The following is a 23971-nucleotide window of genomic DNA, read 5'->3' on the forward strand; positions in this document are numbered from 1 at the left end:
GTGGGTTCTGTTCCAGACCACCAAAATAAAATGAATATTGTAAATAAGGGAGTCACCCAAATTTTTTGGGTTTCCCAGTATATACAAAAGTTACATTTATACTATGCTTTAGTCTATTAAGTGTGTAGTACCATTGTTTAAAAAAAATGCATACCTTAATTAAAAAATACTGTATTGCTAAGATACGCTAGCCGTCATCTGAACTTTTAGTAAGTAATCTTTTTGTTGGTTCAGGGTCTTGCCTTGATATCGATGTCCACTGCCTGATCAGGGTGGTGACTACTGAAGGTTAGGGTGGCTGTGACAATATCTTAAAATAAGACATTGATGAAATTTGTTGAATTGGTCGACTCTTTCTTTTATGAACGATTTCTCTGTAGCATGCTATGCTGTTTAGTAGCTTTTATCCATGGTAGAACTTCCTTCAAAATTGAAGTTAACCCCTATTGCTGCTTTATCAACTAAATTTATGTAATATTCTAAATCCTTTTTTGTCTTTTTACCAGCTTTCACAGTATCTTCACTAGGGATAAATTCAGTCTCAAGAAACCACTTTTCTTTGCTCATTCATAAGAAACAACCTCTCATCTATTAAAGTTTTATCATGAGATTGTAGCAATTCAGTCACTTCTTTAGATTCCACTTCTAATTAAGTTGTTTTGGTATTTCTACCACAGCTGCAGTTACTTCCTGCACTGAAATCTTGAACCCTTCAAAGTCATACATGAGATTTGGAATCTGCTTTTTCAAACTCTTATTAATGTTGATATTTTGACCTTGTTCTATGAATCACGGATGTTCTTAATGGCATCTAGAATGGCGAATTCTTTCCAGAAGGCTTTCAATTTACTTTGCCCATATGTAGCAGAGGAATCACTATCTATGGCAGCTATAGCCTTAAGAAACTTATTTCTTAAATAATATGGTTCAAGAGTCAAAATTGTGCCCTGATCCATGGGCTGCAAAATGGATGTGTTAGAAGACACGAAAACTACATTAATTTCATACATCTCCACTAGAGCTCTTGGGGGACCAGGTGTATTGTCAATGAGCAGTAATATTGTGAAAGGAGTCTTTTTTTCTGAGCAGTAGGTCTTAATTGTGAGCTTAAAATATTTAGTAAATCTTATGGTAAACAGGTGTGCTGCCATCTAGGCTTTGTTGCTCCATTTATAGAGCACAGGCAAAGTAGATTTAGCATAATTCTTAAGGACCCTAAGAGTTTGTAAATAGCAAATGAGTATTGGCTTCAACTTAAAGTCACTGGCTGTATTAGCCCCTAATAAGAGCTTGTCCTTTGAAGCTTTGGAGCTACATGTTGACTTCTCTTTAGCTGTGAAAGTCTTGAAGGCATCTTCTTCCAATATATGGCTCCTTTGTCTACATAGAAAATCTGTTGTTTAGCGTAGTCACCTTCATTAATTACCTTAGCTAGATCTTCTGAATAACTTGCTCCAGCTTCTACATTATCACTTTCCGCTTTACCTCTTATTTTTATGGTATGAAGATGGCTTCTTTCCTTAAATCTCATGAATGAACTTCTGCTAGATTCACACTTTTCTTCTGCACCTTCCTCACATCTCTCAGCCTTTATAAACTTGAAGAGAGCTAAGGCCTCACTCTGCATCACGCTTTGACTTAAGGGAATGTTGTGGCTGGTTTGATCTTCTATACAGACCGCTAAAACTTTCTCCATGTCAACAATAAGGCTGTTTCGATTTCTTATCATTGTGTGTTCACTGGAGTAGAACTTTAAATTTACTTTAAGAACTTTTCTTTTGCATTACAACTTGTCTAACTGGTACAAGAGGCTTAACTTTTGGCCTATATTGGCTTTCAACATGCTTTCCTCACTAAGCCCCATCATTTCTAGCTTTTGATTTAAAGCGAGAGATGTACAACATTGCCTTTCTTTTGAACACATAGAGGCCATTGTAGGGTTATTAATTGACCTATTTTCAATATTGTTGTCTCTTAGGAAATAGGGAGGTCTGAGGAGAGGGAACGAGATAGAGGAATGGCCAGTGGAGCAGTCAGAACACACACATTTATCAATTAAGTTTGCTGTCTTATATTTGCATCCCCAAAGCAATTATAATAGTATCATCCAAGATCACTGATCACAAGTCAATATAACACATGTAGTAATAAAATGTTTTCAATACTGAGAGAATTACGAAAATGTGACACAGAGACATGAAGTGAGCAACTACTATTGGAAAAATGGTATCGATAGACTTAACAGTGTTGCCGTAAAAGTTCTATTTGTAAAAAATGAAATATCTACGAAGTACAATAAAATGAGATATGCTTGTATTGAGGGTGAGAGTTGCAAAAATTGAATAGGGTATGATATACTCTAAGTTGTCTTTTCTATGATGACTCTGAGAACAATAGGTATTTAGGGAAAGCTCTGACTTATGTCTAGTAACATAATGAAGTATTTTAAACTGTTAAACTATAGATTTAAAATTTTCTCATATATGTAGCATAATATAGAAGACATTAGTAAATTGTTACATTTTTTATGTGACAAGCTCTCTATATATTAAGTTCTAAAGATCTGATATAGTTTGTTTTTTGTTTTGTTTAATAAAATATTTCATTCACTTTATAATTTACTAGCAATTTTCTTGCAAGAGTAAGGCTAGGGATTAGGAATTAATTTTGTTGTTGTTTTTGAACAGTTGAAAAATAAATTATACACTTTTGGATCTGATGTCTATAAATGACATTTATATATACATATTTTCATTTTTTGTAGTTTGTGTCTTATATGTACAAGGAGTTGGAAATAAAGAATGGAGAGAGGTAAGAATTAAAACTTTTTAAAAAAAAATCACTGTGCTGGTAGATATGGTGTAAGCTACAGTTTGATGAAGATGATACATGCCTGTTTTTGTTGTCTTTTAAAACCCAAAGATTGAATTTCTTTATTTTATGAATGTAACCTTTATGTTTTATTTTTAATAATTCTGAATGTTTGGCTGACTTATGACCTTCCTGTGGAATATTTTACCCTTGAACTTGTACTTTCCCCAGTCAAAAGTAATTTAATGTGTTGCAATCCTTATGTAATTGAAGTCTGTGGACTTAGTCTCCTTTTAGAGGTCAACTGCTCATTTTCATAAAATATCACATTAAGCATTTTAAGTGTAGTATATGATATCAACTATCATCTGTTTTTTGCCAGTTAGTAACTTATTATTTGAAAATAAAGAAGAAACTCAGTTTCCTAATACAAATATATTTTGCTTAGTGAAACAAAAGCAAGGAGGACAGAATTATTATTTTGATTAATTTATATTCTAGAGTATGTTTATGTTCAAATGGAAGGATGTGTGCTGGAAGGGAGGCAAGCATATTAAAATAAGGGTTATCTCCATCTGCTTGTGGTTGCCGGTTAGCACAGGAAGTTGGTGAATTGTTTTAATGAGGTTACAGGTTCTGGTGTGATTTCCCTCGTGAGATTCGTGCTATTTGTTGCTACAGATTGCTTTGTAGCCAGCCATTTACCACAGTGTCTCAACTGTGAGATAGAGGGTAAGAATAAATTATTGTAATTTATTCCCCAAAATGAGAGAATAAACCAATTTAAAAATTGTCCCTACTGTTAATAGTAGGTGGGATACTGTGCACCAGTTTCTCTTATCTAACATTTTCATATGGTTATTTGATATTTATGTCAGACTGTACATAACTAAATGTAAACTCACCATCCCTGCTTCTTCTTTGCTCCAAAAATAGTTAATAATATCACCAGCCAAAATACCAAACTGCAATTTTTAGAGCCATCCCTGATTTTCTTTCTCATACCTTCCTCCTTTAATGTTATCCAGTGTTATGAATTCTTTTTCATAAAAAAAAAAATCTCAGATGAGCCACTGTTTTATTGAGACCCATGTTATGTTTGGTCTTCTGATGAGTCCATGCCTCTCTCTCTTGTTTTTCTAATTATTCCTTTGATCATTTTCCAAATAGATGTTTTTCTTTTGTTCTTCACTCTCCAATTCTCTTTCAAAGACCTGGCACAATCCTTTGGAATAACTAACTAACTGTAGGTTAGGCTAGATAGGGCTGAGAATTTACTGGGAATGTTCAGAAAATAACATTACTTGAACCAATAAAGGAACTGAGATAAGAATCTGTAAGGTATAGGAGCAGGTATCTGGACCAATGCAGATCCCTAGTGATGAGGCTTTCCTATTACTTAAGCAATGATATACATTTCTTACTTAATTTACAAGGTCTTTTGTAATAATAATGACTGATGTTTTGACCCCTTTAGATATATCGACCAATTTAGTTTTCAAAATAACCTTAAGAGGTAGATGTTATTAAAATCATTGCTTTACAAATGAGAAAACTGAAGCACAAAAATCTTAAGTGATTTGACCAAAGTTACCCAGTTGTAAAAAACAGAGTTGAGATTTCAACCCAGGCCATCTGGCTCCAGAGCCCGTTATTTGGCCACTTTGCTTTGCAGAATCCTTATCTGAGCTCAACCTTTACATTCTGTTTTATTAATGAAAATGGCATAATTTTAAAATAATAACAGAAAACAGTAATTTTCATGTTTATTTTTTTCTCTTGTATTAGTAAGATGGAATAATACTCAAATGGAGTATAAAAACAAAGTAGAAATTGAGAAAGTGATAAGAAATAGGTCCCAGAATTATATAGAGTAAGTAGAAGCAGGTGGACAAATGGAGAGATACCAGTTAAGAGGCAATTTCAATGGACAGAATTTCAAAAGAATTAAAAGTGTAAAGAACTAGAGGATGATTCTTCAAGAATAGAAAGGAAATGCCAGATGCAAGAGACAAGCATTTCGTCGCTAAAATCCATGGTATTTAGCAGCTAATTGAACTTGCTAGATTAAAAAAAGGGGTGGAAAAGTGAAATACACTATATATATATATATATATGTGTATATATATGCATATATATACGTATATATACATATATACGTATATATGTGTATGTGTATATATATATGTGTATATATATATATAGTGTATTTCACTTTATAAAATCCCCTCAAAACATTTGAGAATGACAGTTTCCCTATTTTGAGAGCCAGTGAGATGTGGTGGTTAAGGGGGCGCATTTGACCACTCAGTGTCTGTCTTTCTCCCTTTGTAATGTGGGGAATGATGATAATGATTCTGTCTCATATAGTCGTAGTCAGGATTAAATGTGAACCACAGATAACAGTGTCTGGCACACAGTGAGCACTAAGTGATTAAGAATACATTGGGATTCTAAGAGATCAAGAAAACTTCTATAAGTATAACAAACAGTAAGTGGCAGGTAAGTAAATTCCTGCTTTATAAAATTCTGTAAAATTCGTTTCACAAGCCCAGCAGTTGATGGGAAAATGACCTATGAGATTAACTTAGCCTCAAACCTAATATGAAGCTGTGGTATTACACAGCTGCTAAAAAGCTAATGCAATCTGAGGATGCATTGATGGATGTGCAGCGCTTACATCAGGGAGGATAATGCTATTATGTTGAGCTATATGAAATTGTCATTTTTATAGGTCAAAAATGGTTGAGTGTTGGCAATTTCATGTGATTCAATCGAATATTATTGTACTTTGCTCTATTGGGAGCAAATCTGCAGTGTTACTTTTCAGTTCTTCATTTGAGACCCTTGAAATGCCAAGTCTGTATTTAAGGAGGGCTACCATCCTGAAGAAAGAGATGGAAGCTATGCAATATGAATGAAGGCATGTTTAACCTGAAAGATGCAAAGACTCTGAATAATCATAATAATTGTCCTCAAATTCTTAAAGTATTTTCATTTGGAAATGGATATATACTTACTTGGTGTTGAAACGGAAAAATGGAAACAAAAAATTTGACCCAAAGGATGGAGAGACAAAGAGACATTATTTAGTCTACTGTGAGAAGACTTTTGTAACATTTACAATATCCCACTGTAGAATGGATTTTCTAGTACGATATCCTGGGACTGTAGAGGTTGACCTGTATTCAGACAAGTGTTAGACCGATTGATCAGGTAAGAAGTTGTACTTGATTAGCTCTAATTTCCTTGCTAGTCTGTAATTTTATGGTGGTATAGCATTCCAAAAGAGTTTTCTACTCATTTTATCAGTTCATCGAATATCTTTTAAATATTGAACATTATTTTACAAGACAATAGCAAAAACTAGTATGATACTATGGGGGAAGGGAAGAAACTTTACCCTTCCAGGTTCTTTTGGTTGGTCTAATAATCAAATAGACATGAGACAGATTAACAAGAGAACATGACCAAATTTAATTATATGTGTACATATGGGAACCCCACATACATGAGAGTTAGAGACCCAACATACCTACCTGAGAAGTTCAGGGACAGAAAGAAAAAATGAGGTATAAGATGAGGTAAGATACCTTTGAGCTTCAGAGGGGAGGAAGGTCATTACCGGATAATAAGAAAAGCACATGTTCAGTAATTAAAAGTTTGTCTTACTCTATAGTTAGTGTACAAAATATTATTTTTGGTGATAACTCTTATTATGGGCAAGGCCCCTAATTTAAATTCTTTAAAGGAGTGGTAAAAGTCTCTTGTGAGCCTACACGGTCTCAATTTGCCTTCAACCAAAGTGACTCATCTTGGGAGGCCTGTTCTGAACCCCTTTAATAATTGCTCTCAAGATATTTGGAATCATACAAATAAAATAATATTATAGATACTTTATTAATAATTTTAAATATATCTGTTTATCAATTTGGCCTGTATTTATTGGGTACCTATTATGTAGTTGCAGTAGTGAATATAATTTCAAAATAGACAGTATTTCTATCTCAAGAAGCATGCAGCATCATTGGAGAGTTTTACTAGGAACTCCGGTGTGTCTCTACAATCAAGTTACTGATTTAGGTATCAGCACTATGTCTATAATGTAGTGGTTGTGTTTGTACTGAATTTAGATGTATTCTGGAAAAGAACATGGTAGCCAGCATGTGATTTTCTGTTCTGAAATGAATTACTTTCACATAGTAAGGAGGAATAAAAAATTTTAAAAAGAGTTTAAAATATGTTAAAGCAAATATCCCAAATAAAGTGATACAAAAATTATTTAAATTTATCTTGTAGTTTAAATCTGAAATTTTAAAATTATATCTGACGCTATTAGAATTACCTGCATATCTTCATTATGTCCTAAGGATAGTGAATTATCAAAAGCTCTCAAAGTAATGGATCTTAAAACTAAAATTAGATTTTAGCGCTTAATAATTTTGGATCTAGAAATGATATGTAAGTGCCATGAATTATGAAAATATAAAAACCTCTTAGTGGCAAGTGGAAATAGCAAAGTAACATCCCTACGGATGTACACTTGAATTTGAGAGATTCGTTGTGATTAATTTCTTTGAGTTAAATTTTAGTTATCTATTGGTAATCTATTTTTGTGAATTACTTTTAAACATTTTAAATTATAGGGTTGGTTCCAGATTCCCTAAGTTAGTATGTAATGAAAGCAAGCAAGCAAGCTGAAGTTGTTTGTAACCCACAGTGATTGTAATTTGGAGGCAAATCTGCCAAATGCTGATTATAGTTTAACATTGTCTCTGCTTTTGCACCATTCCATTGACATTGATCTACTTTAACATTTATTCATTGCTATTCTGAGTAATATATATAATAACATAAACACACATATTCAGAAAGAATGAGAAAATTCTTCAAAACTCAGCTTAAATGTTACTTTACTTGTCTTTTCTAAATTTCACAACTAGAATTTCCTCCTTGCACCTTTGAAATTCTATAGCTTCTATATCTTTCTTATGGTCCTTGTCACCTTCTACTTTAAACCACTCAACAAACATCAACACTTTTTATGTGAAGTTATTTTTTATATGTCTTGGCTTCACTTTTTAACTCAGTGCTCCTTAAAGGTCAAGCTCTTGCACTACAGCCTTTAGGACAGGGTTTTATTCTTAGGAGGTACTCAATTAACATTTGGTGAAAAGATAAATTTGAAGATAGCTTCAAATACACACACACTTACCATGGTTTCAGAATTTATGAGTTGGAAGAATCCTTTTAGATCACTTGGTACAAAGGTCACATTTTTCATGTGAGAATATTTATGTGATATGCTAATTAGTTCTGAGTGCCCAGAGCTTGTTTTGCTGTTCTTTATTGTGACTTTATTGACATATTTTGGAATTTGAATAATAGCATCTGTTGAAAACATGCTATTTACCTCATAAAGTTTAGGGGATACTCATTTCATTCTTCCTCTTTGTTCTATAGAAATATTAGAGTGAAACATCTAAAATTATTGGTACAGGAAAGAGGAAGCTCCCCACAGTCTATAGATGTCATTGTGGCTAAACCACAGAGGGGCTGACTGGCTCCTGACATTGCCTTCACTATTGGATTCATGTCATAGAGCAACTGAGTGTTTTTGCTTGGTTTGGTTTTCTTTTCTATCCTTTAAAAAAAATCTTTAATTACAATATACTGCTGAGCATTCACTCCATAGAGATTGTCTTCTAGCAGACATTTGAAGGATTCTCACTATAGGTGTCATGACTTCTCTGCTGTGACTGATTGTGGGGATTGTAGCAGAAGACGTTCCATGTTCTGTTTTCTTACAAGAACAGCTGCATAGCATGTGGTTGAAAGAACTTCGAAAAACCAACATGTTCTGTGGAATGTGTAGTCCCTGTGAAGCCATTACTGTTTTTGCAAAAATATGTTGTATTTTTCTAAGGAAAATACTGTATACACTTATTTGGATTCCTAATGTTATCCATAACAGTTTTGGAAAGAGAACTGCAGATAGGCCTTGAAATATTTATGCTTAGAAAAGGACATAAGGTAGTTTTACAAATATTCCTAGCCGTAGATAATTAAACTGGGGTTTAATATAAGTTGTCCATAGTTTATAAGGCGAAGTTGAAATCTGTTAGCTTTATCAATATGCCGAGACTTCCTGGCTTTGCTTCTCTCTCTATTTTAATCTGGACTTTTTTCTTTGTCACTGGTCATTCCAAGCTAAAGTTGGGTAACACTAATTAACTTCCCTTCTCTCTAGAATTGGACTCATCAATTCTTGGCTGCTTTTGCAATATGCAATAATACCAAACAATAAGTTTTTGTATTTTATCTACCTTTTGAGGTTCTCGGCAGAAGTATTTTTGGTCTCTTAGGAGTGACTCCATTAGAGCCGGAGGCAGAAGTCCTCACACCTGATAATAAATGCCAAATACTGAACAGGAAAACTTAGGGATAACTTGAGGCTTTGGATGATTTTATATTTCTCCAGTGTGGGTTTACTTTTGCTCCTGGGGAGACAACCAAACTAGGAAAAATTCACCTTAATTCAGTTAAAGATTTGACTGACTTGAAGCTGAGCTTCATTGCTCCTGAACAATGCTTTTCTGATTGATTCATCCTTACTCCTTGATACATACTCAACCCACAGCCTCTGTTGCTTTATTTTTTAAATCTCTCTTTTTCAAAATTTAAACATATTGACAAGTGAAAGGAAAATATAGAATGTATGTGCATATGACCTCTTCATGCATTTTTCAAAACTTCGTTGTCTTACCTAGTTTGATGAGACTGGAAATCGCTGCTCAGCTTGGCTTCTCTTTTTGAAATGTAGGACCCTGCAGGGTACCTCTTCTGGCTTCTCTTTTCTCTAGCTTTTTGTTTCCACAACTTATGAGTTTTTGTACACTCTCTGGTGCCTCCAAAAAGATTACTTTACTATTTTGTTTAACTTTTCAAGCTGTTTTCAGGGTAAGACTTGGTCTGAAACAACTTAATTTGCCAGTGACAGAACTAAAAGTTTGTTATGAACACTTTTCAATGAAAATAATTCTCAGATTTAACTTTGCAATGTTTCTATTTTTCTATAAAAATCTCAAAAAAATTAAATTGACTAAAAGTTATAAAAATAAGCACTGAGAATTTAAGAACCTCAGTACTGAAATTGTGTATATAATAATTTCTTACATAATATAATAATTTCAGGAAGGGGAGAAAGTGGGTTTCACAAACTTAAGAAAGGCAATAATAGAATTTAATAATTCTTAAAGATCCAGGAATTATTAATTTGAAGGATTTCTTAGAAATTGAGCAAAAGTTAGTGTTGCTTATTTAAATACATTTTTGCCTACTTTTTAATTAATGTCAGTCAACAACATTTATTGTTCATTAATGCATAGAACTGTTTTTAAATATCCAAAAACATCAGGGTTGGATATGAATGCATTTTTCAAGTTTATTTTCAATTGAATTTAGATAGCCACTTAAATAAGATAATCTGATTTAAAATAATTGGGCAACATAATTTGAAATAATTTAATGTAAAATAATTAAAATAATAATTTGCTCATTTTATGTAAAAAAAAATCTTGTCTCACATAAATGAAAAACTAAACATAAATAAAAACAATTTATCTCCTGGATAAATTGAGTTGTTTTTTTTTTCTCTTTAAATAGCAAAACATGTCACTAATCGCATAATTAATAGCGAACAAAGACATGGTCAAAGCAGTTCCTTAAAATATTGTTATTTTTTTAGAGTATAATTTAATATTAAAATGTTTTAACTAAGATTTTAAAATACTATAATCTAATTTTAAAAATGGATTAAGTTTAGTCCTTTCTATATCTTATGCGTGACAATTACATAGACATGACCAAGGTGTCCTTTTTTTGATGGTTAATAATTTAGGTTTATTCCTAAAAATAGAAGATCCTAAAAAGTGAAAGAAAGACTTTGATGTGAAATGTTCTGTCTTAACCAAGAATATTAGAATTGAAGTTTCTATACTTCTCTCTCTTTCTGTCTCTGGCTCTGTCTCTCTCTGTGTGTAAACATACATATCTGCATTTATAGCTACTTCTCAATGATCTTTAATAATGTAAGATCTAGATAAAGCCTTCAGACTTTCTACTTGTCTTCTTATAATTAAATGAATTTCAGATCATTGATTTGTTAAAAAAAAAAAAAAAAAGTCCCGGGTAATGAGTTACATGACAGAACTGTATCTCTTTCTCTTAGAGAAAAAAGTCTATGGATTCTCTGTTAATACAGTGTTTAACTCCTAAGAGGAATTGAATAAGAATGTAAATCTTCAGTTTCGGGTTTGTGTACATGCATGTGCACATTCACTTTCCCTTGGTATCTTTAATGCCAATTAAATATGTATAGTACTAAGCTGTGGTTCTTTTTATTGAACTTATGTTATTTGTCTGCACTACTCAGTTCATCTAGTTTTCTCATTTAACCTCTGGACACTGTCCTCTGTATATCATTTGTACTAAGATTTAATTCTAATATAAAACTGAATTAAAGATGTGTGCTGGTACAGATGACCTTCTTCCTTCATCACTATTACTTCAATTGAAAAATGAATATGATACTGGGTAGTTGTTCTGGGCCTTCACAATACTTTAAACCCTTCTCAACATTTTTCTCAAAACAGAGTTCATCTGCTTTGTGCCATAAATAGATGAATGTTCTTTGTAGTACTGCTCCTCTGAAGCAGTTTAACAATTAGTTGATTTAGAAATCAGGAGTATTTCCATTCTATCGCTTCTTCAAGATTTGTTCCTAAATTAGAAAAGTACATATTTGTCTAATTAGCTCCAACGTAAAACAAAGGAAAACTTTCAAAAACTTAATTTGAATTTTTTTTTTATTTTTTGCTTTAAGTTTTACAAGAAACAATGTTTTAGGTTCTAACAAAACTAAGAATTTATGTCCTTTTTTCAAATGACCGAAAACTCACACTAAGTGAGCAAAAGAACATTTTTTCCCTAATCATGAGGTGATGAAACTTAGTATTGTATAATTGTGTAAAAGTGCTTAACTGTCCACATATTTGGATATGTTCATTGTGTCAGAGATTATTGTAATCAGGTTAGTAGTGCTTCTGACAATCCAATATTGTAGATATTCAGAAAGAGACTTTTTAGGATACAAGTTACAATTCTTTCAGCTTTTTGGGGGTGTATATCATCAAAAATATTATTAATAATTGTCTTTCCTCAAAATTTTAATCTCTTCTGATCTGCATTGCATTATATGCATCTTTTACCAAGGAATTAGGAAAGCTTTATTTAGTAATATAAGGCATTAGCTAAGACAAATTTTATTTCAAGTCAAAAAGATTAATCACTTGGTTGATAGCTAATATATTTCAGCATCTAGGAAAGAGTTAGCACATTTCCCATGAGCTGAACTAGTCATAATGTATTGGTGGATTTCTTATTGCCAATTTCTACTTTTCATTATAGAATTAATACAAGCAATACTTGTATTAATGTAAACTTTTTGTTTAAGCATTGCTTCTATTTATTCTATAATGAAATATAGTCTTTGCAAGAAATTAAGAAAACCTAGAAATTCGTATAAAAACATTAGAAAATAAATAACTTTTACATTCTACTATGCTGTCTTCTATGTTTATATGTAGATATAAACATATTTTAATCAAAATTAGTACTATATTATACATTATCATTGAAATTTTTTTCTCTGAACAAGATATTACAGATCTGCTTTAGTTAATCATTTATTTAATTTTGTACAGATGTCACTCAAACAGATATGTACGTCCTGTGCTTTTGTGGAGCTTAACTATTTAGTGAGGGTAATATAAAACAAGCGACTATATAAAAATATAATTCCAAAGTATAAGCTTTATGTAAGAAATAAGCAGCTTTTTAGAAGGAGTGTAATGTTAGGGTCGAGACCAACTTTAGAGTGGGTATTATACAGAGCCAGAATGCTGACATTTAAGCAGAGGCTTAAAGAATAAAAAAAAAGTCAGCCATGCAAGATTGAGGTTAAGAGCATTCTAGGAAGAAGAAATAGCATGTGCAAAGTCCATAAGATGGGACCTGAATGAAAGCCAGCTGCCTAGGGCAAAGAGAAAGAAGAGTCCTGGCCTACGATGAAGTTAAAAAGATAGATGGGGCCAAGTCCCATGGACCAAAGAAACCTTTAAAGACTCAGAGTAGTGAAATTTCATGACCTTGTTTACATTTTTCAGAAAAATGCTCTGAATATTATATGGAGGATGAGTTAGAGACTGAACAAGAGTAATTATGCAGAGATGTGAGTTGGGAGGTAGTCCATGAGAAAGATGAAAAGCTTACATTAAGCTGATAGGAACTATGGGGAGAAGTAACGAGCTGTGAGATGTGTTTTGGAGTTGGAATGGACAATCTATGAACTGGTCATGAATAGGAGTTGGTGGGTTAAAAAGGAGTTGAGGAGGATGGCTCCCATTTATGGCCTAAGGAATCAAGTGGATGGTGACATTTACTGACAAGAGGTGGACTTGGTAAGGACCAGGATTGGAGTAGTGGTTGTGGTATAAAATAAATATTTAAAATTTAGATGATAGTTCTGAGAGGCTTGTAAGACAATACTCAGGTGAGTCTGGGTGGGTGATACACATTTGGAAATTATCATTGTATAGATGGGATTTAAAGCCAAAGGAGCAGATAAAATAACCTAACAGAAGAGTGAAGATAGACAGATGAAGAGGGCTCAGAACTGTGCTCTGACAGTGAGAGATTGCATGGCTGAGAACCTACGAGGAGAAAAACAGGAGCGTGTGCTATCGAAAAGCCAGATAAGACAGCTTCAGAAAGGAAGGATGGACAGCTGTGTCAATGCTGCTGCTCAAACTAGTGCGAGGAGGGCCAAAAAGTGACCCCTGGATTTAGCAGTACGAAGGTTACTGTTATGGCGTCAAAAGCAACTTCAGCGCTATGTGTCAGAAGGCATATTGTCATAGATGTTCATAATTTATAGAGAATTAGCTAAAATTTTGATGGCTACATCTAATCTTCACTTGAGATAGCAGAGTATACTCAGCCACACATATTGCTGACAAGACAGTGTTCCTTAAGAAATAGATTTGTGGATTTTTAATGGCTCATAGGCCCTTGGGAATTGCTGATTTGCAATTCAGTGGAGTTTGCCCTGTGGAATTTTCACTCTATCTTCTCCCCTCTGAGTGTGAGTATGGATTAAAATCCACAAAAAGGATTTGGACACTGGGGAATATGAATACTAGCTGATTTTTTCTTTGAAAGTATTAAGCATTTTCCCATTTGATATTCTCTGATCTGGTCTGGGCACCATTTTGTCTTTAGGCAGTAAGAAGCCTAGAAAGGCTAAGTCTCTCTCTGGTTCAGACTTGTACTCCTTGACCTCTGCACTGCTCTTTTGGGGTACGTGGACTTTGCCAGCCCGTGGTTATTAGGTACATGCTCTTGTTTCCATTCTCTTAAAATTGGAAACCATGGATAGGTTCATTGCTGAATCTATCCAGAGCCTAACATGTACTAAGCTAAAATAGACAAGAGTTCTATAAAGAATTCACTTTTGTAGCCAGTCACTTAGGTTGGGATCCTCTGTCTCAAATTTCTCATCTATAAAATGGGACAAATAAAGCCTACTTTTCAGGGTTATGGTAAAGATTTAATGTAATGGGTGAAAAGAGAACCAAGTAGGTACTCAAAAAATGATGGCTAGAATTATAACTGTTCAAAGTAAATGTTTAGTATTTTGGAAATGTCGAACTAGTTACCTGGGTTATGGTTTGTCTGTATGATATTGGTCCATGATATCAAACATTGTCTAATGCATAAGCCTCTGCAAACTAGTTCTTTTTTGAATAATTAACAATAGCCATAGTTAAGCCCTTTGTCATCAATATTCTGTACCATAGTTTTATTACCAAAATCTATGTAAGCTCATGACCTTCACTTTTAGTAGATAAGCACATTTCTTTTATTCCTATTAAGAGGATAGATTTTCATTGAACTTTAATAAAAGTTGGTTCTCTGATAAGACAGCATGGTAATGCTGTTCAGAACCAAAAGTTAAACTTTCCTTATTAGAATTCCATGGCAGTAGGAAGGGAAAAATGTAAGCCTGAAGTTTTATTTCTTGGTTTCCGTTTCCTTTATGGTGGAGAAACTTATTTTTTCTATGCAGAAGTGTAATTAACTAGCTTAAAACCTCGTAAGAATCATAGGTCCCATTTTGACTGCTCAGATACCACAAGAATTAAAATGAAACAAAACAAAAAAACGAATGATCAATGTGTGTTAATAGAATGTCTTTCCAAAATATGGCTAACTGGTTTTGTGTAGAGGGCTGCTTGTTTATGGATACTTTGACCCCTCCAACTGTAAGAATATGTATTCCTTGGCCTAGTTAGGCAAAACATATGTGATAAATTTAAATTTAAGGTAGAAATAACTTATTTTGATTAAAAAAGGATTTGACTTTTAAGTGGTGAAGAGAGGAGAGTGTTATAGCTTATTGTATGAAATTTCAGGAGCTGCTTTTCTAGTAATTTGTATGAACTCAGCGCTCATTTTCTGATTTTCCTGAGTAAATAAGAGTAAATGATGTCCTCTCTAAAAACTTTATTTTATCATCACGTGAATATTTATTGCTTATATTTTCAAGAAACTATGTTAATACTAAGTACTATACTGTAATAAGTAACTGAGGAAGGCTTGATTTTAAACTCTCTCTCTCTTTATCAACAGTTTGGAAGGACTGAAGTAATTGATAATACATTAAATCCTGATTTTGTAAGAAAATTTATTCTGGACTACTTTTTTGAAGAAAGAGAGAATCTTCGTTTTGACTTGTAAGTTCTTCTAAAACTTTTTTATTTTATTTTTTTAACCTTCTCAAAGTTTATTTTATTTTTACTTGTTGAAAGGAGTTTGCACATAGCTTTTTATTATTTTAATTAAAAAATGTTTTCAATATTATTTAATATTAATTTCAGGTGTACAGCATAGCTGTTAGACATTTATATAATTCTTGAAGTACCCACCCCAGTAAGTCTAGTACCCACCTGGTACCATACATAGTTATTACAATATTATTAACTATATTCCCTATCTTGTACTTTACATCTCCAGGATTATTTTGTAACTACCAATTGTACTTCCCTTCACCTTTTTCATCCAGCCTCCTCCCAACCCCAATCTGGCAACAATCACTTTGTTCTGCATCTGTGAATCTGTTTCTGTTTTGTTTGGTCATTTATATTTTTCTTTATTCGACATATAAGTGAGATCATGTGGTATTTGTCTTTCTCTGACTTATTTCAGTTAGTATAATACCCTCTAGGTTCATCCATGTCGTGACAAATTGTAACATTTCATTTTTTTGATTGCCAAGTTACATTCCATTGTGTGTGTGTGTGTGTGTGTGTGTGTGTGTGTGTGTGTGTGTACTGCTTCTTCTTTATCTAATTGTCTATTGATGGGCACTTATGTTGCTTCTATATCTTAGCTTTGTAAATAATGCAACAATGAACATAGGAGTGCATATATTTTTCAAATTAGTGTTTTGGATTTCTTTGGATAATTGCTCAGAAGTAACTTGTTGGGTCATAAGGTAGTTCTCTTTTTAATTTTTTTTTTTTTTTTTTGAGGAATCTCCATATTGTTTTTCATAGTGGCTGTACCAGTTTTCAATCCCACCAACATTGCATGAGGAGGGTTCCCTTTTCTCCACATCCTCACCAACACTTGTTTTTTGATTTATTGATGATAGCCATTCTGACAGGTGTGAGATGATATCTCATTATGGTTTTAATTTGCATTTCTCTGATCATTAGTGACATTGAATATCTTTTCATATGTTGAATGATCATCTATATGTCCTCTTGAGGAAATATCTATTTAGATATCTGCTCATGTTTTAATTGTTTTTTTATATATATTAAGTTGTATTAGTTCTTTATAAATTTTAGATATTAACCCCTTATCAGATGTATCATTGGTGAATATCTTCTCCCAATTGGTAAGTAGTCTTTTTGTTTTGTTGATGGTTTCCTTTGCTGTGCAGAAACTTTTTAGGTTGATGTAGTCCCATTTATTTATTTTTTATTTTGTTTCTTTTGCCTGAGGAGATATATCCAAAAAATATTACTGGGAGTTTATTGCCTATGTTTTCCTCTAGGAATTTTATGATTTTGGGTCTTATATTTAAGTCCTTAATCCATGTTGAGTTTATTCTTGTATATGATGTAAGAAAATGGTCTAATTTCACTTTTTTATTTCATGTAGCATGTCTGGGAGTTTATTGCTTATGTTTTCCTCTAGGAATTTTATGGTTTTGGGTCTTATATTTGTTTTTAATCCATGTTGAGTTTATTCTTGTATATGATATAAGAAAATGGTCTAATTTCACTTTTTTTTTTTTTGGCATGTAGCTGTCCATTTTCTCCAACATCATTGATTGAGCAGACTGATATAGTCCTTTAATATATTTACCCCATTGCATATTCTTGTCTCCTTTGTCATAAATTAATTGACCATATAGGTGTGGGTTTATTTCTGGGCTCTCTATTCTGTTGCATTGATCTACATGTCCATTTTTATGCCAGTACGATGCTGTTTTGATTACTGTAACATTGTAGTACATCAGGTAACAAGATCCCTTCAACTTTGTTCTTATTTCTCAAGATTGCTTTGGTGATTTGGGGTATTTTGCGGTTCCATATAAATATTAGGTGAAACTTGAATTAAAAAAAATAATTTTTAAAGGCAATTTTTATAACATAAGACTGGGTCCTATGATTGCACCGAATGCTATATAATATTGGCAGGAAACTGGAGAAATTCTATTTAGAGTCTTCCCTGAGCATTGTCGGTCGCCAGCACTGCTTTGAATTTTATAGGTTTTTGCCTATGTTTATTAAAAAAAATAAGTGAAAAATTTAACTATGTAGAAATGCTGGGCAGTATATATGAACATTCTTTCAACCATTCTGTGCGTTAGTGGGTTTTTTACAAGTTCTGCACATACTCCAAGGTGATCTCATCTACTCCATGGTGGATGTCTCACAGATCTTTAAGTTTCTCTCAGTTGCTTCTTTGTATAGTACGTGGATCTCTGTTAACTGTGGTTTCTTTTTATCACTTCATGGCCTTATATTTACAAGACCCAGGATACTAGAGCAAGAATTTTTTATGTCTTTTAATATTCTTGTTATTTTGGTGCTGACTCAGGCATATTATAATATTGTCATTAAAACTGACTCCCTGTTCACAGAGAATCTGTAGTCAGTCTGTTTTTTATTATTATTGAGTTTTTGTTCCACAGAGGTAAACTGTGGTGGTTGTTGAAGTGTTTGAATATTGTTAAAAGGAAATCTATTGAAATGGAAAAGCATAACACATTATAGTATGTCCTTTAATATATTAAAACAGAGTTTATGAACATCACAAGTATTTAAAAGATAAGTCTTATTTTAAGAGCTGAAAACAATGAAATGTACCATGTCACAATTTATAAAGATTTTTAAAATTTTATTTGAAAAATTCATAATATACCTCCTAATATTAAAAAAAAGGTCTCTACTGTTAGTAATCTTTTTAATTTTTCTCTAAAATTTAGGCACTAAAATAACCTGCAGTACTTCTTTTAAAAAAATTTTTATACCAGCCCCTTTCCTTCAAGAGTTGTAGGAGTTCTGAGTATTCAGTGTTTCTATCAAATAAAAATTCTTATGCCCCATTTTGTTTTTATTTTCTTGAAACCTGTTTTGAAGTAATAAAAATGAGTCTCATGAGGGAAAAAAAAAGCTGATAGTGGAATGTAATGATTTCCTGACCATGTGTGTCCTGGAAATTGTACATAGTGTTTTTATTTAAAAACAGACATATAAATCATGTAAGATGTGGTTTCATTGTCCCATTCTTCAAGGCCTTTATAGTAATTTTTAAAATGAATTTTCCTTTTATCTTAGACCAGTATGATACCCCCTTAATTTTTTATCTCCAGTTTCAGACTTTATCCTAAAACCAGGCACTATTTCATGATTCTTTGTTTTCTCTTTATTTCTTCTTTCACATTTATCTATATTGTTTGTTTTCTTTCATTTAAAAGTAATAAATATTTATTATAAACTTTAGATAATATAGGAACTTAAAAAGTGAAAGTTTGCTGTTCTCCCAATACCAAAAAAAAAAAAAAAGTCCTTCTTTGTCACTATACATATCTTATTCATTTTAATGTCTGTCTAATTTCCATTGTTTGAAAAACTACAATTTATTTAACCAAACATTTACTGATGGACCATTTGGTTGCTCCTCTTCTTACTATTACATGTAATTTTGCAGTGAATATCCCTGTATGCATTTTTTTTTTTTTTGCACATTTAGAAGATAAATTAGAGTCAAATTTTTTGCACATTTAGAAGATAAATTAGAGTCAAAAAAGGGATATGGACATATTCACTGCTTGGTTCTAATTTTTGAGGCCAATTTAGTGATCCTATTAGCTTTCGTAGTTCTTTGAAATCCTTGCCTATGTTTTAGCACCATTTCTATTTTGTTTCGGTTGCTGTCTGCCAACAGGCCCCCTGTCACCAACATGAGCAGCTGCTGCCAGGTGACTGTACTCACACACTTTCCCACACTGCTGTCTCATTTTGACTTTCCTTGCGCTGGCCTCTTCAGTCTGTGTCCTGCTCATTATTCATCACTTGATATTTATAACTGTAGCTGTTCTAGAATTGTACAAATAGAATGAAAAGAAAGGAAATATTGCTCTCAAAAGGATGACAGTAAGCAAATATTAGTCAGTAGAACACTGAGCAAAACCTAAGAGCTTGGCTAGTCATTCTGGAGAGAAGGTAAAGAAAAATTTCCTTGTATACAGAGACTAGTGACCACATGCTCATTAATACTGAAGGCGAGACTATGGAAGCTAATGGATTTTAAGGAGTGTCCAGTTCAAGAAATGTAATTCCATTAAACTTGGTGCTGTTTAGTCATTTAAATATTATGTCCGTTTTGCCAAATAGCATTTTAAGAATCACTTTAACAAATTAGTGAGTCTAAAGGAGAATATATTAGGTTAGGAAGGCACCTGAGACTTATCTCATGTTTTTCAAGCTTACTAAGTATGCTTAGCATGGACAAGGAAAGACTTAAAGAAAGGAAGGAAGTTAGGGCGTTGATAGAACTTAATGTACTTCATAATAGTTGACGATAATGCAATAATATTGCTTAATTTTACTGTATGTGTGTCAAGGAGTTATGAAACAAAGACTTTAATACAGTTACTGGTAGAAATATAGAAGGAGGAAATGATTAGATGGTTTAAAATGTTTGTTACTAATATCTTTCAATTATTTATAAATTAAATGAAATAATTACAGAAGTTATGAAGTTTGCAGTTAGTATATGAGTTTTATAAGCACATTCAAAGTGAGATGATTTACAATAGTAATACTACTGCTCTTAATCACTGTTTGTAATAGACTCATTCACATACGTAATCATATTTAATCCACCAGACAAATTTCTAAGGTGGAATTATCGAACTTTTATAAACGAGAAAACCAAGGCCCAGAAAGTTTAAATTGTTCAAGGATCTGTGCATTCCAATACTGAGTCAAATTTTGCCTATAATATTTTATAATTCAATGGTACAAACCTGAATTTTTAAAATTTTATGAAGATTAAAAATAATCCCTAAACTGGATACTTTTATTTTTGCCTTGATTATCTAATACCGATGAAAGTATGTTTGATGTATTCCAATGCACATTGAAAATAATAACATATTAAAACATTTAATCTAAGTAAATAAAAGTATCTAGGAAATTGTTATGTTTTATTGGAATGGGAGCATTTTGTATTCTTTTATTTTCTCTCAGTATGACAAGAAGAAATAAAGTAACAGATTAGTATAGGTACATTGATATATTTTATCCTCTTATTTTTTTTAAATGTAGTAATTTTCACAGATATTGTATAATGTTCAAAATGTGGAAGCATATTGCAAAACTGAATTAAGTAAGTATCATTTTACTTTTGGAATGTATTTGGTTAATTTTAGAAATATGATTCAAATAACATTATTTCAATTTTATATGAGCTCTAAAAATTTCAAGCAATTAGAGCCAGAGGAAGGAATGCCGAAAGATTATGAAGAAAAGCAACAAGTGTGTTCTCTTAGTTCATGTAATCGTTTTAATATCGCTTTAATTAATTCCGTTTGATTTCCCATTTATTAGAATATCTCTCATAATACTTTTAACCTGTGAGAACAGGCTTTTTTTTTTCTTTTTACGTTATGCTTTTTCTAGCATATCCATTTAAATAAGTGTGGAAAACAGTGTAATTGTTCCTTAGTTGTGTGTATGTAGTTATCCATTATGCTTAACTATGATTGTTCTTAAAATTTTGTCTTAGAAATGTGTTATTCTTAGGGAAAATTATAGAAATTGCATTGTAGAAATTTGGAAAATTAAAAAAGGATAAAATAGGAAATAAAATCACCTGTAAGTCCAGCCAGCATCACCCAGGGAACAACAACAAATCCTCCAACATATTCACACATCCCTTTGGAGAATAGCAGTGCTGAAGAATATGGTAGTTTAAATTGGCCAAAAGATAGATATAAGTGGATTTCAGAATTGTTTGTTATTTAGGTAATCTGTCTATTGATTTTACACAGTTCTAAAAAACAATAAACAAGAAGCTTTGAAAGTGTGTGATCTAAACAATTATTATGGAAAGCTTGAGAAATAACTTTCAAGAGCTTTTTTAAAATTTAACTTTCAATGCTGATAGAAAATTGAAATGACAGAAAGAGAGAGAGAATGGTGAGAGAGAAAATAAATATAAAAGAATATGTATTCCTAGCACCACTGGTCCAAATTCCTGTAACTTCTGATTAATCCACAGTAATTATTATTATAACTGTGATATACTTGAGATATATTTTTAAAATTAGTTTATCAACTGTGAATTTTAAAATTCTTCTGTCGTTTTGATCTAATGCATTACTTATTCATTCAAGAGATAGTCCCTGTCATCATGATATATATATATCATGATGACAGGGATAAAGTCATAAATTTTGGCATTTATTTTAATTATCACACTAAAAATAAATCACTGTTGTCACTGTTGAAAACTATATTACTGGCAGCACAGCTGTACAAAAATGTCTTTGAGCAAGAGGTGTGGGTAGCCATATCACTACATAGTATATGCTGGAATTAGGAAAAATGAGATCTAACTCTTTTCACTCTTGTTTTTCCATTTAGATCAGAACACCAACAAGGGAGTTATGTATCCGGGTTTGACTTACCTAGCAAATTATTTTTCTTATTGATGAATAAAATAGTGATAATTTTGGAATGTTATTATCTTTTTTTGAAGGATATCAACACTTTGTGGGAAAATAAGTTGTTTTATTTCTTCCAATAATTGTCTCAACTCTAATCCTAGTTTTCCATATTGGGTAAAATCTCCCTTAACAATGCCATGGTCTAATTTCGTGACTTTTCAGTCACTTTTGTTTATTGGAACCATCTCATTTTGTTAATTATTATGCACTCTTCACTTTAAAACTTTAATCTCAAACTTAATTCACTTCCTCTCCCTTCATTTGGAGCTATTGTCTCAGCTACCTGCAGGAGAGAAGGGAGATGGAAGAGCAGAAAGGTAGGAGATTTGGAAGGCAGAGATGTGGGTCTCCACCTCCTAAAAAATCTAGTCTTTAAAGGGTACTGGCCTCAAGGGACCTATGTCAAGCACCCTGCATGCATTCCTCATTACGAAGGAAGGACATTGTTCTAAAAAAGACATTATTCCTTGTATCTCAGCTCTCAGAAGGCACTTTCTAAGACTGTCACCTGACATTCTCTTCCGTTTACAGCCTAAGGGTCGACCTACAGGCAGGTTCTATAGCTGACTGAGGAACCAGATGTTGTCTACTCCTTCTCACAAGCACCCTAAATTTTGGGACGCCCCTTCATGTGGCTTTGGGGAGTGAAAAGAACCTCCTCTTGCCCTCCCAAGATGTAGGGAATAGCCTGTCACTTTACGAGTAAGCTTTGTGGTAGGGGTCTGACCCTAATGCAAGGATTCATCAGCTCATTGGCAGCTCTGAGCTAAGCATGGGAATACTTAGCATCTTTTTTTTTTTTTTTTTTTTCTCAGCTTTGTACCTTAGTTGAAATTTGAGAATACAGGAATAATTCCAGTCAACAGCTGTGCCATGAAATAGGAAACATAACCCTTAGTATCCAACCAAATCAACCAAATCAGTTACTACCAATTTAGTACTCTAATAAAAAGATTTCAATAGTAGGATAAAGTTGCTTACAAAATTTCCCTTAGTAAATTTAGGCACAGTGGGGTATACCCTGCTGGGAGTTAACTGCTGAAACTTCCTGCTTTGCAATGTATTGTCTCTTCTTTGAGCATATGGCACGCATAAACCTACACACACACACACACACACACACACACACACTCATACACACACTCGCACACGCATGCACACACTCACTGTAACCATTTAGGATGTAGTATTTGTGTTCTGACCTGTGAGGGTAAAGACCAGAGTAAGTCTTGATACTTTTAGAAAAGTTAGAAGGAAAATTCCACTAAAAGAAAAATCAGGGTAATTTTGAATGCATCATAATTCAACATATTATCTAAAGCCTTCAGATGTATGCTGTAAATTACCTAATTGCTAGTTTCAATCTTATCCTTAAAGAAATTGTCTTGAATAACATCTGTAGGTCTTCAGTAGATATTGGCAATTTGCTGATTTAAAATCCTGGGTTATAGCTGTTCAGAATGATCAGCATGCCTTGATGTGAAAGAGAGTAATTGGTAATTCTTCTGAGGCAGGTATTTACAGTGATAATTTTAAAGCCAATCTTTGGTAAACATTCTCTGCAGGGAATAAGTGAACCTCTGCCCAGGATCACTACACTCAGAGAACTCTGATTCTTGGCCTTTTATTGATTGAAATGCTTTGGGGTTTTTTTGTTTGTTTGTTTGTTTGTTTTGTGAAAACATTCTTGTTATCCAAGAGGAAAGGCTTTAATTAAACTTAAAAAGGGCAGTTAATTTTTGGTAGGAAGTTATGCACAAAGAATGTGAAAGAAATATGATTTGGGAG

General features: G+C 32.7%; 1 protein-coding gene across 4 annotated transcripts in view; it reads left to right on the plus strand.

Moving 5' to 3' along the window:
* The window catches only part of CPNE8 (copine 8), a 176678-nt gene that overhangs the window by 23760 nt on the left and 128947 nt on the right, over positions 1-23971 (plus strand). For all 4 annotated transcript variants that reach the window (XM_036236629.1, XM_036236630.1, XM_036236627.1 and 1 more), the window contains exons 3-4: positions 2765-2811; positions 15562-15665. In XM_036236629.1, coding sequence (XP_036092522.1) covers positions 2765-2811; positions 15562-15665 — 151 coding nt within the window. The remainder of the gene's footprint in view (positions 1-2764; positions 2812-15561; positions 15666-23971) is intronic.

This window comes from Rousettus aegyptiacus, unplaced genomic scaffold (assembly GCF_014176215.1).
Source record: "Rousettus aegyptiacus isolate mRouAeg1 unplaced genomic scaffold, mRouAeg1.p scaffold_m13_p_2, whole genome shotgun sequence".
NCBI classification, from domain to species: domain Eukaryota; kingdom Metazoa; phylum Chordata; class Mammalia; order Chiroptera; family Pteropodidae; genus Rousettus; species Rousettus aegyptiacus.